Below are 15,964 nucleotides of genomic sequence, written 5' to 3' on the forward strand. Positions count from 1 at the left end.
TAACTGATTCACTTTGTTGTAAAGCAGAAACTAACACACCATTGTAAATCAATTATACTCCAATTAAAAAAAAAAAGGAAAACGTGGAAGAAATGGACAAATTCTTAGAAAGATATAACCTTCCACGACTGAACCAGGAAGAAAGAAAATATGAACAGACCAATCACAAGTAATGAAATTGAAACTGTGATTAACTCTTCCAACAAACCAAAGTCCAGGACTGTCCAGGACCAGATGGCTTCACAGGTGAATGCTATCAAACATTTAGAGAAGAGCTAAGACCCATCCTTCTCAAACTCTTCCAAAAAACTGCAGAGGAAGGAACACTCCCAAACTCATTCTACAAGGCCACCATCACCCTGATACCAAAACCAGAGATACTACAAAAAAGAAAATTACAGACCAATTTCACTGATGAATATAGATGCAAAAATCCTCAACAAAATACTAGCAAACAGAATCCAACAACAAATTAAAAGGATCATACACCATGATCAAGTGGGATTTATCACAGGGATGCAAGGATTCTTCAATATAGGCATATCAATCAGTGTGATACACCATATTAACAAACTGAATAAAAACCATATGTTCTCAATAGATGCAGAAAAAGCTTTTGACAAAATTCAACACCCATTTATGATAAAAACTCTCCAGAAAGTGGGCATAGAGGGAAACTCAACATAATAAAGGCCATACACAACAAACCCACAGCAAACATCATTCTCAATGGTGAAAAACTGAAAGCATTTCCTCTAAGATGAGGAACAAGAAATGTATGTCGACTCTCGCCACTATTATTCAACATAGATTTGCAAGTCCTAGACACAGCAATCCGAGAAGAAAAAGAAAAGGAATACAAATTGGAAGAAAAAAGTAAAACTGTCACTGCTTGCAGATGACATGATACTAACATAGAGAATCCTAATGATGCCACCAGAAAACTACTAGAGCTAATCAATGAATTCGGTAAAGTTGCAGGATACAAAATTTATGCAAAGAAATCTCTTGCATTCCTATATACTAACAACAAGAGATCAGAAAGAGAAATTAAGGAAATAATCCTATTCACCACTGCAACAAAAAGAATAAAATACCTAGGAATAAACCTACCTAAGGAGGTAAAAGACCTGTACTCAGAAAACTAAGACACTGATGAAAGAAATCAAAGATGACACAAACAGATGGAGAGCTATACCGTGTGCTTGGATTGGAAGAATCAATAGTGTGAAAATGACTATACTACTCAAAGCAATCTACAGAATCAATGCAATCCCTATCAAATTACCAGTGACATTTTTTACAGAACTAGAACAAAAAAAATCTTAAAATGTGTATGGAGACACAAAGGACCCTGAATAGCCAAAGCAGTCTTGAGGGAATAAAATGGAGCAGGAGGAATCAGACTCCCTGACTTCAGATTATACTACAAAGCTACAGTAATCAAGACAATATGGTACTGGCACAAAAACAGAAATACAGTTCAATGGAACAGGATACAAAGCCCAGAGATAAACCCACGCACCTATGGTCAACTAATCTATGACAAAGGAGGCAAGGATATACAATGGAGAAAAGACAGTCTCTTCAATAAGTGGTGCTGGGAAAACTGGACAGCTACATGTAAAAGAATGAAATTAGAACACTCCCTAACTTTTTTGACCCACTTCCTAGAGTAATGGAAATAAAAACAAAAATAAACAAATGGGACCTAATGAAACTTAAAAGCTTTTGCACAGCAAAGGGAACTATAAACAAAACAAAAAGACAACCCTTACAATAGGAGAAAATATTTGAAAATGAACCAACGAAGGATTAATCTCCAAAATATATAAACAGCTCATGCAGCTCAATGTTAAAACAACCCAATAAAAAAATGGGCAGAAGACCTAAATAGACATCTCTCCAAAGAAGACATACAGGTGGCCAAAAGGCACATGAAAAGCTGCTCAACATCACTAATCATTAGAGAAATGCAAATCAAAACTACAGTGAGGTATCACTTCCACCAGTTAGAATGGGCATCATCAGAAAATCCACAAACAACAAATGCTGGAGAGGGTGTGGAGAAAAGGGAACCCTCTTGCACTGTAGGTGGGAATGTAAATTGATAGAGCCCCTATGGAGAACAATATGGAGGTTCCTTAAAAAACTAAAAATAGAATTACCATATTGACCCAGCAATCCCACTACTGGGCATATACCCAGAGAGAACCATAAGTCAAAAAGTAACATGCATCCCAATGTTCTTTGCAGCACTATTTACAATAGCCAGGTCACAGAAGCAACCTAAATGCCCATCAACAGATGAATGGATAAAGAATATGTGGTACATATATACAATGGAATATTACTCAGCCATAAAAAGGAATGAAATTGGGTCATTTGTAGAGACATGGATGGACCTAGAGACTGTCATACAGAGTGAAGTAAGTCAGAAAGAGAAAAACAAATATTATATATTAACGCATATATGTGGAATCTAGAAAAATGGTGCAGATGAACCTGTTTGCAAGACAGAAATAGAGACACAGATGTAGAGAACAAACCTATGGACACCAAGGGGGGAAAGTGGGGGGGGGAGGGAGATTGGGATTGACATATATACACTAATATGTATAAAACAGATAACTAATAAGAACCTGCTGTACAAGAAATTTAAAAAATTACAAATTGTAAGAGAATCTATATACCCTTTTTAACTGGTTTGTTAATTAGAACTAGATTTGTGAAATCATAATCTGCAGGTTAATCAACGCACAAGAGCTGATACAAATAATCTTTAAATTTTCAAGTGAACAGTTTCATACAAAAAAAATTCTAATAGATATAAATTCCCATAACTAACATTCCTTCTTTCAAGGTAGTAAGTCAACAAGCCCTTGGCAAATTAAAACAGGCTAAGACAGAAACTCAACTTTATAAGAGACAAAACAGGACTTTTATCCCAAACCAGTTTATGTTTAGATCCTTTGTGTCACCAATGTCAATGTCTTGTAAATACTCTGCAGCTTTTATTCTTATCTATATAAAAATGAGTAATGGTTACTTTTTAAAAATTTATTTTATGTTTTTGGCTGTGTTGGGTCTTGGTTGCTGCGTGCGGGCTTTCTCTAGTTGCGGCAAGTGGGGGCTACTCTTTGTTGTGGTGCGCAGGCTTCTCATCACAGTGGCTTCTCTTGTTGTGAAGCACAGGCTCTAGGCACGCAGGCTTCAGTAGCTGCAGCACGTGGGCTCAGCAGTTGCGACACAGAGCTCTAGAACGCAAGCTCAGTAGTTGTGGCGCACAGGCTTAGTTGCTCTGCGGCAATCTCTTCCCGGACCAGGGATCGAACCCGTGTCCCCAGCATTGGCAGGTGGATTCTTAACCACTGCACCACCAGGGAAGTCCCAGTAATGGTTACTTTAGCACTTTGTATTCTCAAAGCAACAGGAGCCAGTACCCGATTATTTTAAGGTTCCTCCTCATTAAACTGCTAGGTGAGAATTGTGGCCTCTGGTCTCAACTTACCCCTTTGGTGTTTGACCTTTCAGGTCCTTTGCTGCATGTATATGCACATGTAGATGCACGTTCACTTATGTAAATATTTATATTACAGACATGATTTTTAAAGTTTGTATTTAAAAGTTAACTATTCAGATATAACTTACATACAATAAAATGTACCCATTTTATGTTTTTAGATTTTTTTGGTGTGGACCTTTTTTTTTTTTTAACATATTTATTGGAGTATAATTGCTTTACAATGGTGTGTTAGTTTCTGCTGTATAACAAAGTGAGTCAGCTATACATATACATATATCCCCGTATCTCCTCCCTGTTGTGTCTCCCTCCCACCCTCCCTATCCCAGCCCTCTAGGTGGACACAAAGCACTGAGCTGATCTCCCTGTGCTATGTGCCTGCTTCCCCATGTCCTCAAGTTCATTCTCTACATCTGCATCTTTATTCCTGTCTTGCCCCTAATTTCTTCAGAACCATTTTTTGTTTTTTTTTAGATTCCATATATATGTGTTAGCATACAGTATTTGTTTTTCTCTTTCTGACTTACTTCACTCTGTATGAGACTCTAGGTCCATTCACCTCACTACAAATAACTCAATTTCGTTTCTTTTTATGGCTGAGTAATATTCCATTGTATATATGTGCCACATCTTCTTTATCCATTCATCTGTTGATGGACACTTAGGTTGCTTCCATGATGTGGACCATTTTTAAAGTCTTTATTGAATTTGTTACAATATTGCTTCTGTTTTGTTTTGGTTTTTTGGCCACAAGGCATGTGGGATCTTAGCTCCCCAACCAGAGATTGAACCCACACCCCCTGCATTGGAAGGTGAAGTCTTAACCACTGGATCACGAGCAAAGTCCCCCAAATGTTCCCATTTTAAATGTGCCATTCTTTGGGTTTTGACAAATGTACAGTTGTGAAACCACCACCAAAATCAAGACAGAATGTTTTTATTACCCCAAATAATGTCCCTTCTGGTAATATGGAAGAACAAATCTGACTCCACATTGGATCTGTTTCTTCTACTTTAACCTTTGTATTCTATTGCTTTTGCTACAAGTTAAAAATGTTGCCGGTAGCCTGAAATACACAGGATAGCTCATTCTCAAGGCCCTGACCTTAAAAGGTATAACACTTATCCATTTAAATAGAGATAAAAAGTTGTAGAACAAGAATAACATTTGTCTTGTTGGAGGTTTATAGCAACATTGTGAAATGACCTACTGGACAGCTAGCTGCCAAGAACAAAGGATTCCAGCCCCAAGAAGTTTGCAGCAACCAACCACACACCCTTCCTTCCTCTTTTAGTATAAAAGAAGCCTGAATTCTAATTCGGAGAAGATGGTTCTTTTGGACACTAGTCCACGATCTTCTCGGTCTGCTGTCACCATTTCTTGATCCAAAAACTCATCTCTCGATTTATTGGCCTGTTGTGCAGCGAGCAGTATGAACTTGGTCTTGGTAACATTCTCAATCCCTCTCTCACCGCTGGCCCCATGAAACCACAGATCTGTTGTCACTAAAGATTAGATTGGCCTTTTCTAGAATTTGACATAAAGCAAATCACACAGTATGTACAATTTTTGCCCAACATTTTGTTTCTGAGATTCATCAATGTTGTTGCATATAATAATATTTTGTTCATTTTTATTGTTGAGTAGTACTTAGCTGTAGAGATAGATATGCCACAACCTATTTATCTATTGATGGACATTTGGACTGTTTATAGTTCAGTGCTATTATGAATAGAGTTGCTATGAACATTTTTGTAAAAGTCTTTGTGTAGATGTAGGTTTTCATTTGTCTTGGATAAATACCTAAAGATGGAATAATAGTGTCATTTGCTAAGAGTATAGCTAATGTTTTGAGAAACTGCCAGACCACTTTCAAAGTGGTTTCACCATTTTACACTCCTGCCAGCAAAACATGAGAATTCCAGGTCACTCCCCATCCTCACCGACACTTTGTATATTTTCAGTTGTTTTCATTTTAGCCATTTTAGTGGATGTGTTGTGGTATCTCATTGTGGTCTTAACTTCCCTAATGAATAACAATGTTGAGGATGTCTTGTATTTATTTGCCATCCCCGTATCTTCTCTAGTGAAGTGTCATCTACTTGCTTTGGGTTTAATTTGTTCTTTTTATACTAGCATCTTAATGCAGAATCTTAGATTATTCATTTTAGACTTTCCATTTTTCCTACTATAAACATTTAATGCTAGCAATTTCCTTCTAAGCACTGCTTTAGCTGCATTCCTCAGATTTTGATATGCTGTGTTTTCATTTTCATTCAGTTCAAAATATTTTTAAACTTTTCTTTTGATTTCTTCTTTGACTCATGGGTTATCTAGAAATGTAATCTTTAGCTTCCAAATATCTAGGGATTTCCCAACTAGCTTTCTGTTATTACTAATTTAATTGTATCTGTAATCATACAGAGTATGTTCTCTAAACTTTTACATACACTGAGACTAGTTTTATGGTCCAGAACCTGATATGTTTCATATGCACTTAAAATGAATGTGTATTCTTCTGTGGCTGGGTTTGAGTGTTCTATAAATGTCAAGTAGGTTAAGTTGGTTGATAGTATTGCCCAGACTTCCAAAACTTTACTGACTACATATTATATCGATTACTGAGAAGGGAGTGTTGGAACCTCCAATTATAATTGTTTGTCTACTTATAATTTCAGTCTGATCAGTTCTTATATCAGGAATTTTGAAGTTCTACTATTATATGCATAAACGTAGGTTTAGTGTGTCTTTCTGATGAAATGATTGCTTTACTGTTATGAAACAGCCTTCTTTATCCCTGGTAATATTCCTTGTTCTGAAGTCTATATGATAATAATATAGTCACTCTAGCTTTCTTATGATTAGTGTTTGTATGTTTTTGCATGGCTTATCTTCTTACATCCTTTTAATTTTAACCTATCCATATATTTATATTTAACGTACATCATGTAGTTGTCACATAGTTGGGTCTTGTTTTGTTATCCAGTCCAACAATGTGTGCTTTTTAATGGAGTGTTTAGACCCTCTATACTTATTCTAACTATCAATATGGTTGGGTTTAAATCTACCATCCTGTAATTTGTTCTCTATTTAGTGTCATTTGTTCTTGGCACCTTCTCTTGGATTGAGTATTTTTAAAATTCCATTTACCTCCACTATTGGTCTATCAGCCACAGTTGCACTTAAAAAAATATTGCTCTAGGCACTGCCGTATTTATGTATCTAGTATCTTTAATAACACAGTCTATCTTCAAATAACATTATACTACTCATAATGTAACACCCTTACAGCCAGCATACTTCCATTCCTCTGACCATCTTTCACACTACTGTTGGCACACATTAGCTTCTACATAAATTATAAATGCCACAACATACTGTTACATTCCTCTGTGTAGATCCACTTTCCATCTGATATTTTCCCTTTGCTTGAAGAACTTCATTTTTGACAGTGAAGGTCTGCTGGCAACAACTTTTGTTTATCTTAATAAACAGAAGTCTTAATTTTGCTTTCATGTTTGTAAGATATATTAGCTGGATATAGAATTCTAGGTTGACAATTATTTTCCCCCAGCCTTTTAATAATGCCATTTGATTTGTTTTGCATAGTTCCAATTGAGAAAACTGTGCATTCTTTGTTCTTCCCTATATATCCTATATATATGGTCTCTTTCTGATTGCTCTAAAGTTGTTGCTGTTAATCACTGGTTTTCAGGAACTGATTATGATGTTCCTTGATATGGTTTTCTTTGTATTTATCCTGCCTGCAGAGTACTGAAGTTCTTGGTTATGGTGGGCTTGTACTTTTCATTAAATTTGTAAAACTTTTGACCATACATGTATGTTAGACCACTTGATATTGTCCCACAGTTTACTAAAGGTCTGATTCTTTTTTCCCAGTCTTTTTTCTTTTCTTTTCATATTCTTTCTCTAATTTGTATAGTTTCTTTCCAAATTATACGGTCAGGTACTATTTCTTCCAGTATACCAATCTGTTTTTCTTTTTCTGGTGTTTAATAAGCTATTTATTCCATCCACTGAACTTCAAGTATTTTTATTTCATTTGGTTCTCTTTTATATCTTTTATTTCTCTTATTATATTCATGTTTTCCTTTAAATCTCTGAGTGTACTTCTATCAGTTCTTTTAAGGTCCTTGTCTGTTAATTCTGTCATCTGTCATTTCTAAGTTTGTTTCTTTTGACTGATTTTTCTCCTGGTTATGGATTCCATTTTTCTTCCTCATATCTCAAGTGACTTTTTTAAATTGGATGATGGATATTATGAATTTTACATGGTTGTGAGTTGAATTCTGAGTTTGGTTTTATTAGGGCAATGCTAGAGTTGCCTTTGCTCCAAGATGAGTTTACACCCGTATATTCAGTAAGAATCTACCACAATGGCTGGTCAGACCTGAAACATTTCCCACTGCTGTTTGAGCTCTGGAAATTGTTTAGTGTAAAGGTCCTTGGTCATTCCTTGCCCAGACTCATGCAATTTCACTCTGCATGTGTGACTTAATATTTCAGCAAAGGCTCAAAAGGACTCCTATGCTAACCTCTTGGAGCTCTTTCTCCAGTGGCTTCCTCATCTGACAGTACTCTTCCCCTCATTCTAGTTGCCTCAGCCTCTCTGAATGCCAATCTCTCTTTACCTCAGCAAGACAGCCATTCTCTGCTTGGGATCTCCATCAGTGCACTGAAATCTAGGAAGAAAGCTGGGGCAGCCCATAGGGCTCATCTCATGCATTTCCTTTCTCTCAGGGACTGCAGTCCTATACTGCAATATCTAAAAATTTTTTTCTTATATCTTGCTTAGTTTTCTACTTGTTTACTGAAGAAAAGTTAAGTCTGAGCCCATTTACTCCACTATGACTCTACACATATACTTTTATAACTTTTTTCTCTTGTTATATTATTAACATGTTTACATCAATACATCTACTTCCTCAACATTATTTTTAATGGTTGAATATGGTTGTACCATATAAATCTAATTTTTGTAATTAATTCCTTATTCCTAGAAATTTAAGGGTTTCCAAAGTTTTATATTTCATGAGTAGCACTGCAATGAACATTTTCATATTTCTCCTGTACTTTATTTTCTTCAGGTAACTATTCAAAGAATTGAGTCACAAGGCTTGCATATTTGTAAAGTTTTGATATTGACAGAATGTCTTCCAGAAAGATTAATTTACACTCCCATTCACAGTATATAAACTTACATTTCTTTTAAAACTATTTAGTGGAAAATCTGTATTAATTCAACCTTTTTTTTTTTGGAACGTATGTTGTGTGCCAAGCACTGTGCTAAAAAGACGAAAACATACAGATTAATAAAAACATTAATGCTGCTGAAACGAATTTCAAGTCCTTTTAGGAAAACAGATATGTACAGAAACAATGAAATAAAGGTATGATATAGGCATGCACAAAATACCAAGGGTAAGGAGAGGAAAGATGACAATTTCTGCCAGAACAGTTTGTCACAAGTGTCTAAACTGAATATTGAAGGATGAGAAGTGGGGTCATCAGACAAGCCTGGGGAGGTACAGAGGGGAGAGCATTCCTGGCAAAGAGAACAGGATATGTGGTGATGGCAAGGAGAGAAGAAGCACTACCTACTGAGAAGCCATCAAGGAAGAGGTAAGGAATCTGTAGAAGATAAACCTAGAAACGTTTTCAGGGTCTAAGTCATTAAGAATTTTGTATATCTTGTTGAAGAATTTGGATTTTATCCTAAAGACAAAAACATAACCAGATTTGTATACAGGAAATAATATTTTAGTGGCAACTTAGAAGATTCATTAAAAGCAGTAAGGTAGGGCAGAAATATTAGTTATTAAGTTATGGCAATAGACTAAAGATGATGGAATTCTGAAATAAGGAAATATATGGACTACATCTGTTAGCTTTTCGGGAGACAACTGATGAGCTTGAAAGCTGACTGCATAGTGGAATGAGGCATATCTATGAGTCAAAAGTGACTCTTAACTTCTGGCTTGAGAAACTGGATGAGTTGGTGATACCATTCATCAAGCCTGGGAATATGAGAAACGGTCCAAGTTTCATCTGACTAACTAACTATACCCTTATTCAGAACTGAACATTTTACAAAACAGATTCACATTCACATTATCATGAGTTAGCATCATGAATTGGCATGATCTATCTTTCCAACAGCTCGATTTCAAAGTGAAGCCCCCCTCAACGCCATTACAGGTATAACTTATTTTATCAAGCACTGAATGAATCTGTGTTTTTATTTTACTGCAACTCGAATCCTGTATCGTGTAGTTTAAAAAATATTTAGTAATCTTAATCGTTAAAATTAATGTTAAAATTGTTAATCATTAATGATACTTCATTATGGACTCCAATTTCATTTTTTAATTCATTCTAATCTTCATGAAATTGGAAACTGAAGGGTTTTTTGATTTTGTCATGGGGTGCCTAAAGATTCCAATGGTTCCAACCTTTGTTTGGATCCACAGTTGAGATCAGAGAATGAACCGGACTATATAGTTCCTGTAGTAATCTCCATTTTTTAATATTAATTTACTAATGCTAATATGTGGAATCAAATATTTCATCAAAAGAGTACCATAAACATTCAAGTGCAATTAAGAGATGAAACCTTATGATTGATTACCAGCCCCAGAAGACTCTATTTTACTTCTTTTTGTTTAAATCTGAGAAAGAGGGCACTGCTGTCACTCTCCCTCTGCATTTTCATGTTATGCCCTAGCATCCTCTCACAGCCAGTATTGCTATGGTTAAGGAAAAAAGGTGTGTCTCACAGGTAGAAAAGAGATTTCTAATAGTCCCAAGCAACCCAGATGTCTTTCAGTGAGTGAATGGATAAACTATTACACATCCACACCATGGAATGCTACTCAGCAATAAAAAGGAATAGTTACTAAACAACTTGGATGACCCTTGGGGGAAATTAAGCTAAGGGAAAGAAGCCAATATCAGAAGGATACATATTATATCACATTTATATAACATCCATGAAACAACATATAATTATAATAGTGAGGAACAGATTAGTGGTTGCCAGGGTTTAGGGACTGGGAGCAAACTCTAAAAAAAATCCTATAAAGGGGTAGCATGAGGGAACCTTGTAGTGATAGAAAACAGTTGTATAATTTGAGTGTGGTGGCAGTTACATAAATCTACACACATGATAAAACTGCATAGAGCTACTAAATACACACACTAACACACACAAAAAAACTTCATAAGTGGGTCAAATGTATTTTGAGTTGTTACCCTTCCCTCTTTCTTGAAAAAGACAAATCCTTTACCTGTGTTGCACTTTGACAGGCCTTCTTTTGTTAGATCAATCACAGAATCAAGTTTCTTCTTCTCTTTAGCCTGAAAAGTTGTTAAAAAAAATAAGATTTTGCCTCAACAGAAAATGTTTTTTAAAAATAAAACACATATCATTTAAAATTACCATTTAGAAGCTAGAGATTGAACATTCTATGTCTTACAGCTTAATTTAACTCTACTATGAAAGAGAAGCTCGTGAAATACTATATGGTTTCTGTGAATATAACTAAGCAGAGTCTAAATGAGTTAATTTGGTAATAAATATGGTTGTGAAATATGTTTATCATTAGCTGTTTGCTTTTTAATGTTTAAGCTGGACTGGAACCTGGTCACGCTAACTAGGAGACATTAATTTCTCAGAGAATGAATCTCCCAAAGAATGAATGACAAAGATGAGTCATCCAACATGTAGCAACACTAAAGTTCCTAGAACTAACATATTCAAATAAACAATATTCAGAAACAATATTTAGTACCTACCATAGCTTCAGTTTCAGCATCAGGTGAATTGTTAGAATTTCCTGATGTAATTTTTCCAGTATCTGAAAGAAAATTATTAAAAATGAACATTTGACAAGTTTATTAACTATTAAATATTTATGGACTTTATGTGAATGCTGAAACAATAATAATGGGGATGCTAATTAACCATTATATAATCATAAAAAATGTAATTCAATCGACTTTACTTATTCCAAAGACCAATGAACCAGTCCAAGAAAAGCAAACTCTAATTTTGGTTCAAAAGATTTTTTCCGGGCTTCCCTGGCGGCGCAGTGGTTGAGAGTCCGCCTGCCGATGCAGGGGACTTAGTAACTCTTTTTTGAGTATCCATCTGTAAACTACTACAGCATTTGAGGAAATAACTTGGAAATTTACACATTTTTTATTCATAGTATCTTTAGACTAGACCACCTGAGATGGCTGAGGAGGATTCTTCACAGAACCAGTAAAAGCCTCAGATAAATGCTTAATATCCCTTAACTATTTGATTTACAATGTTAACAGCCCAAATCATGGTGGCAATTAAGTAGCTATGTAAGTGCAGACAAAGCTTTCTGAAATTAAGAAGCAAATTTAACTCTCTATAGTAAAAATGAAAAGAAAATGGGGAATTTTGAAGGAGAAATTATGAGCCAAAAAAGATAGCTATTTTAAGGGAAAGGAAATTTATTGGAAATCTAAGGTTAAAGATTTTTACATTAAGTGTAATGAGAAACTCTAAAGAGTAACAGAAGTATTATTTTTAAAAGTTTTAAAAAAATCAAAGATACTAAAGATTAGCCAAACTAGTAGACTGTAACTCGATAAAACAAAAGACAAACAAAAAATAAACCATCACTATCAGCAACAAGACCAGAGTAAACAAGTACAAATAACGGATATGAAAGGTAAGTAGTTTTATAATTTACAAAGCCATTAAACACAGTAAAGAAACAAAAGGCCATAAATTGATAAATACAAGGTTAATAAGAAGCCTCAATTTTATTAAGCAACCACTGATTTATTCAGGTAATATTAATCACAGATATAAATTAAACATTTTTGAGAGTAGAATTAAAACTTTTATTTTATTAAAAGATAATATTCAATTCTCTATTTCAAACAAATACTGATTTGAGGCTTTCTGATTTGATAGGGTCATATTTTAAGATACCTGTTGGATCTGATGTAATTGGAGTTGTCAAATTAGGACTTTCCACAGAAATCAACATGATATCATCATTACTGAAATAAATAAATAAATAAATAAATAAATAAACGTGATTATGCTGAGACGTGCAATCAATGGTTTTAATTCTTCTAATTTAACATTTCATAACTGATATGTTTTAATCTAACAATGGGGAGGATGTGGAATGAAAATGATAAAACCAAGTACCCAAGAAACCCTGTGTATAGCCAATTATTTATATGACTGAAAGTTCATGATATACAATAAACGTAGACCCTTAAAACTTAGTAGAGGGCTTCCCTGGTGGCGCAGTGGTTAAGAATCCACCTGCCAATGCAGAGGACACAGGTTCGAGCCCTGGTCCGGGAAGATTCCACATGCCACGGAGCAACTAAGCCCATGTGCCACAACTACTGAAGCCTGCGCACCTAGAGCCCATGCTCCACAAGAAGAGAAGCCACTGCAATGAGAAGCCCGTGCACCGCAACGAAGAGTAGCCCCCACTCGCCGCAACTAGAGAGCGACCGCGCACCGCAACTAGAGAAAGACCGCGCACAGCAACAAAAGACCCAATGCAGCCAAAAATAAATAAATTTATTTTTTAAAAAACTTAATAGAAATCCATTTACAATAAATCCAAATGTATGAACTATAAGTATTCAACATATATAAATGTACAAAATATACAAAAGTCACTCTAGCACATATACTTGCCTTCTTGAAAATGAAACAATGTATAAAAGAAACTGATTAAAACTTTGTTACTGATGTAGAACTATAAAAAATAAAGATATTAAAAAATTAATTCTGCCACTACTCTACATTATATCACTATAGTAGCAATATTTACTATGCATTTACTAAACTGAGGCAATGATGATAAATGGTTACAGAATATTCTGAGTCATCAGACTGTCTTTTGCTCTCATTTGACCCCGACTCCACTTTTTTGAATTTGACATATAAAATCAGAATTTTTGTTAAGAAAACCTTGACAGAAATTTCAGTAAGCCCATTTAATTTGCTACATGAATTTTCTATACACAGGGTTGTACCATTTTCTTACAGATGTTTTTAATTTTTAGCCTTTGTATTTGGTCTATGATCCATTTCAAGTTATTTTTGTGTATGGTGTAAGAGGTGAGATTCACTTTACCCCTCTGGTTATTCCAGCAACAGTTGTTGAAACAACTCTCTCTTCCCCATTAAATTACCTTGGCAACTTTGCTGAAAACCAATGGACTCTATATATACTCTCTAATTTGTCCATTGATTTATATTTCTATCTTTATGCCAACACCATTCTCTTAATTACTATAGCTTTATAGTAAGTCTTGAACTCAGGTAGTGTATGTCTTCCAACGTTGTTCTTTTATAACACTGTTTTCACCTTCTAGGTCTTTTGCATTTCATACAAGTTTATGACCAGTTTGTTACTTTCTACAGGAAAGGATGCCATGATTTTGTTTAAGGGTGCATTAAATATACAAAACAATTTGTGTGAAGTGACATTATCAATGAATTTTCTGATTTGTAGACATGGCATACCTCACCATATATTTATGGCATATCTCACCATATATTTATATTTCCATTAATTTTTCTCAGCAATATTTTGTACTTTTAAAAATTATTAAATAACTGGGTTTTTTTTTTACAGCAGCTTTAGGTTTACAGCAAAATTGACTACAGCGTTTTCCCATATACCCCCTATCCCTCCCCCACACAACCTCCCACAAAATCCTTTACCAGTGGGTACTCTTGTTAGAACTGATGAAACTACGTTAACAACATCATTACCCCCAAAGTTCATAGTTTATAATAACATTCACTCTTAGTGTTAGGACATGCTGTGGATTTTGACAAATATATAATGACACGTATCCACCATTACAGTATAATATAAAATAGTTTCACTGCCCTAAAAATCCCCAGTGCTCTGCCTATTCATCCCTCCCCACCAACCTCTGGCAACATTTGATCTTTTTACTATTTCCACAGTTTTGCCTTTTCTAGAATGTCATATAGTTGAAATCATACAGCCTTCTCAGATTGGCTTCTTTCCCTTAATAATATGTATTTAAGTTTCCTCCATGTCTTTTCATAGCTTGATAGCTCATTTCTTTTTTTAGCACTAAACAGTATTCCATTGCCTGAATGTACTGGGTTGGCCAAAACGTTTGTTCGTTTTTTTCCGTAAGATGGATCTAGTAGTGCTTAGTTGTCTTTAACGTCATTCAAAACAATTTTGTTAGATTGTATTGTGTCAGCTGCCATATCAGCATGCATTTAAAGAAACTTATCAAAATTGGTAAATTTATGTGAAGCCATTTTGATATTGAGGATGGAAGAAAAAGGCAACATTTTTGGCACATTATGCTTTATTATTTGCAACTGAAATGCAAAAAAAGATTTGTGCAGTGTATGGAGAAGGTGCTGTGACTGATTGAACACGTCAAAAGTGGTTTGCAAAGTTTCGTGCTGGAGATTTTCTTGCTGCACTATGCTCCACGGTCGGGTACACCAGTTGAAGTTGATAGAGATTAAATCAAGACATTAATTGAGAACAATTAACGTTATGCCAGGCAAGAGATAGCCTACACACTCAAAATATATCAAGCGTTGAAAATCATTTGCACCAGCTTGGTTATGTTAATCGCTTTGATGTTTGGGTTCCACATAAGCAAAAAAAAACTTCTTGACCGCATTTCCACATGCGATTCTCTACTGAAACATAATGAAAACATTCCATTTTAAAAACAAATTGTGACGGATGATGAAAAGTGGATACTGTACAACAATGCGGATGGAAGAGATCATGGGGCAAGTGAAATGAACCACAACCAACCACACCAAAGGCCGGTCTTCAACCAAAGAATGTGATGTTGTGTATATGGTAGGATTGGAAGGGAGTCCTCTATTGTGAGCTCCTTACGGAAAACCAAACGATTAATTTCAACAAGTACTGCTCCCAATTAGACCAAATGAAAGCAGCACTTGATGAAAAGCATCCGGAATTAGTCAACAGAAAATGCATAATCTTCCATCAGGGTAATGCAAGTCCACATGTTTCTTTGATGACCAGGCAAAAACTGTTACAGCTTGGCTGGGAAGTTCTGACTCATCTGCTGTATTCACCAGACATTGCACCTTTGGATTTCCATTTATTTCAGTCTTTACAAAATTCTCTTAATGGAAAAAATTTCAATTCCCTGGAAGACTGTAAAAAGCACCTGGATCAGTTCTTTGCTCAAAAAGGTAACAAGTTTTGGGAAGATGGAATTATGAAGTTGCCTGAAAAATGTCAGAAGGTAGTGGAACAAAACGGTGAATATGTTGTTCAACAAAGTTCTTGGTGAATATGAAAAATGTTTCTTTTATTTTTACTTAAAAACCGATGGAAACTTTGGTCAACCCTATACCACATTTG

General features: G+C 35.1%; 1 protein-coding gene across 1 annotated transcript in view; it reads right to left on the bottom strand.

Moving 5' to 3' along the window:
• ATF7IP2 (activating transcription factor 7 interacting protein 2) overlaps window positions 1-15,964 on the bottom strand; it is a 52,901-nt gene that overhangs the window by 11,531 nt on the left and 25,406 nt on the right. The window contains exons 7-8 of the mRNA XM_028499205.1: window positions 12,517-12,587; window positions 11,340-11,401 (exon numbers count right to left, since the gene is read on the bottom strand). Coding sequence (XP_028355006.1) covers window positions 11,340-11,401; window positions 12,517-12,587 — 133 coding nt within the window. The remainder of the gene's footprint in view (window positions 1-11,339; window positions 11,402-12,516; window positions 12,588-15,964) is intronic.

Source organism: Physeter macrocephalus, chromosome 14 (genome assembly GCF_002837175.3).
Source record: "Physeter macrocephalus isolate SW-GA chromosome 14, ASM283717v5, whole genome shotgun sequence".
NCBI classification, from domain to species: domain Eukaryota; kingdom Metazoa; phylum Chordata; class Mammalia; order Artiodactyla; family Physeteridae; genus Physeter; species Physeter macrocephalus.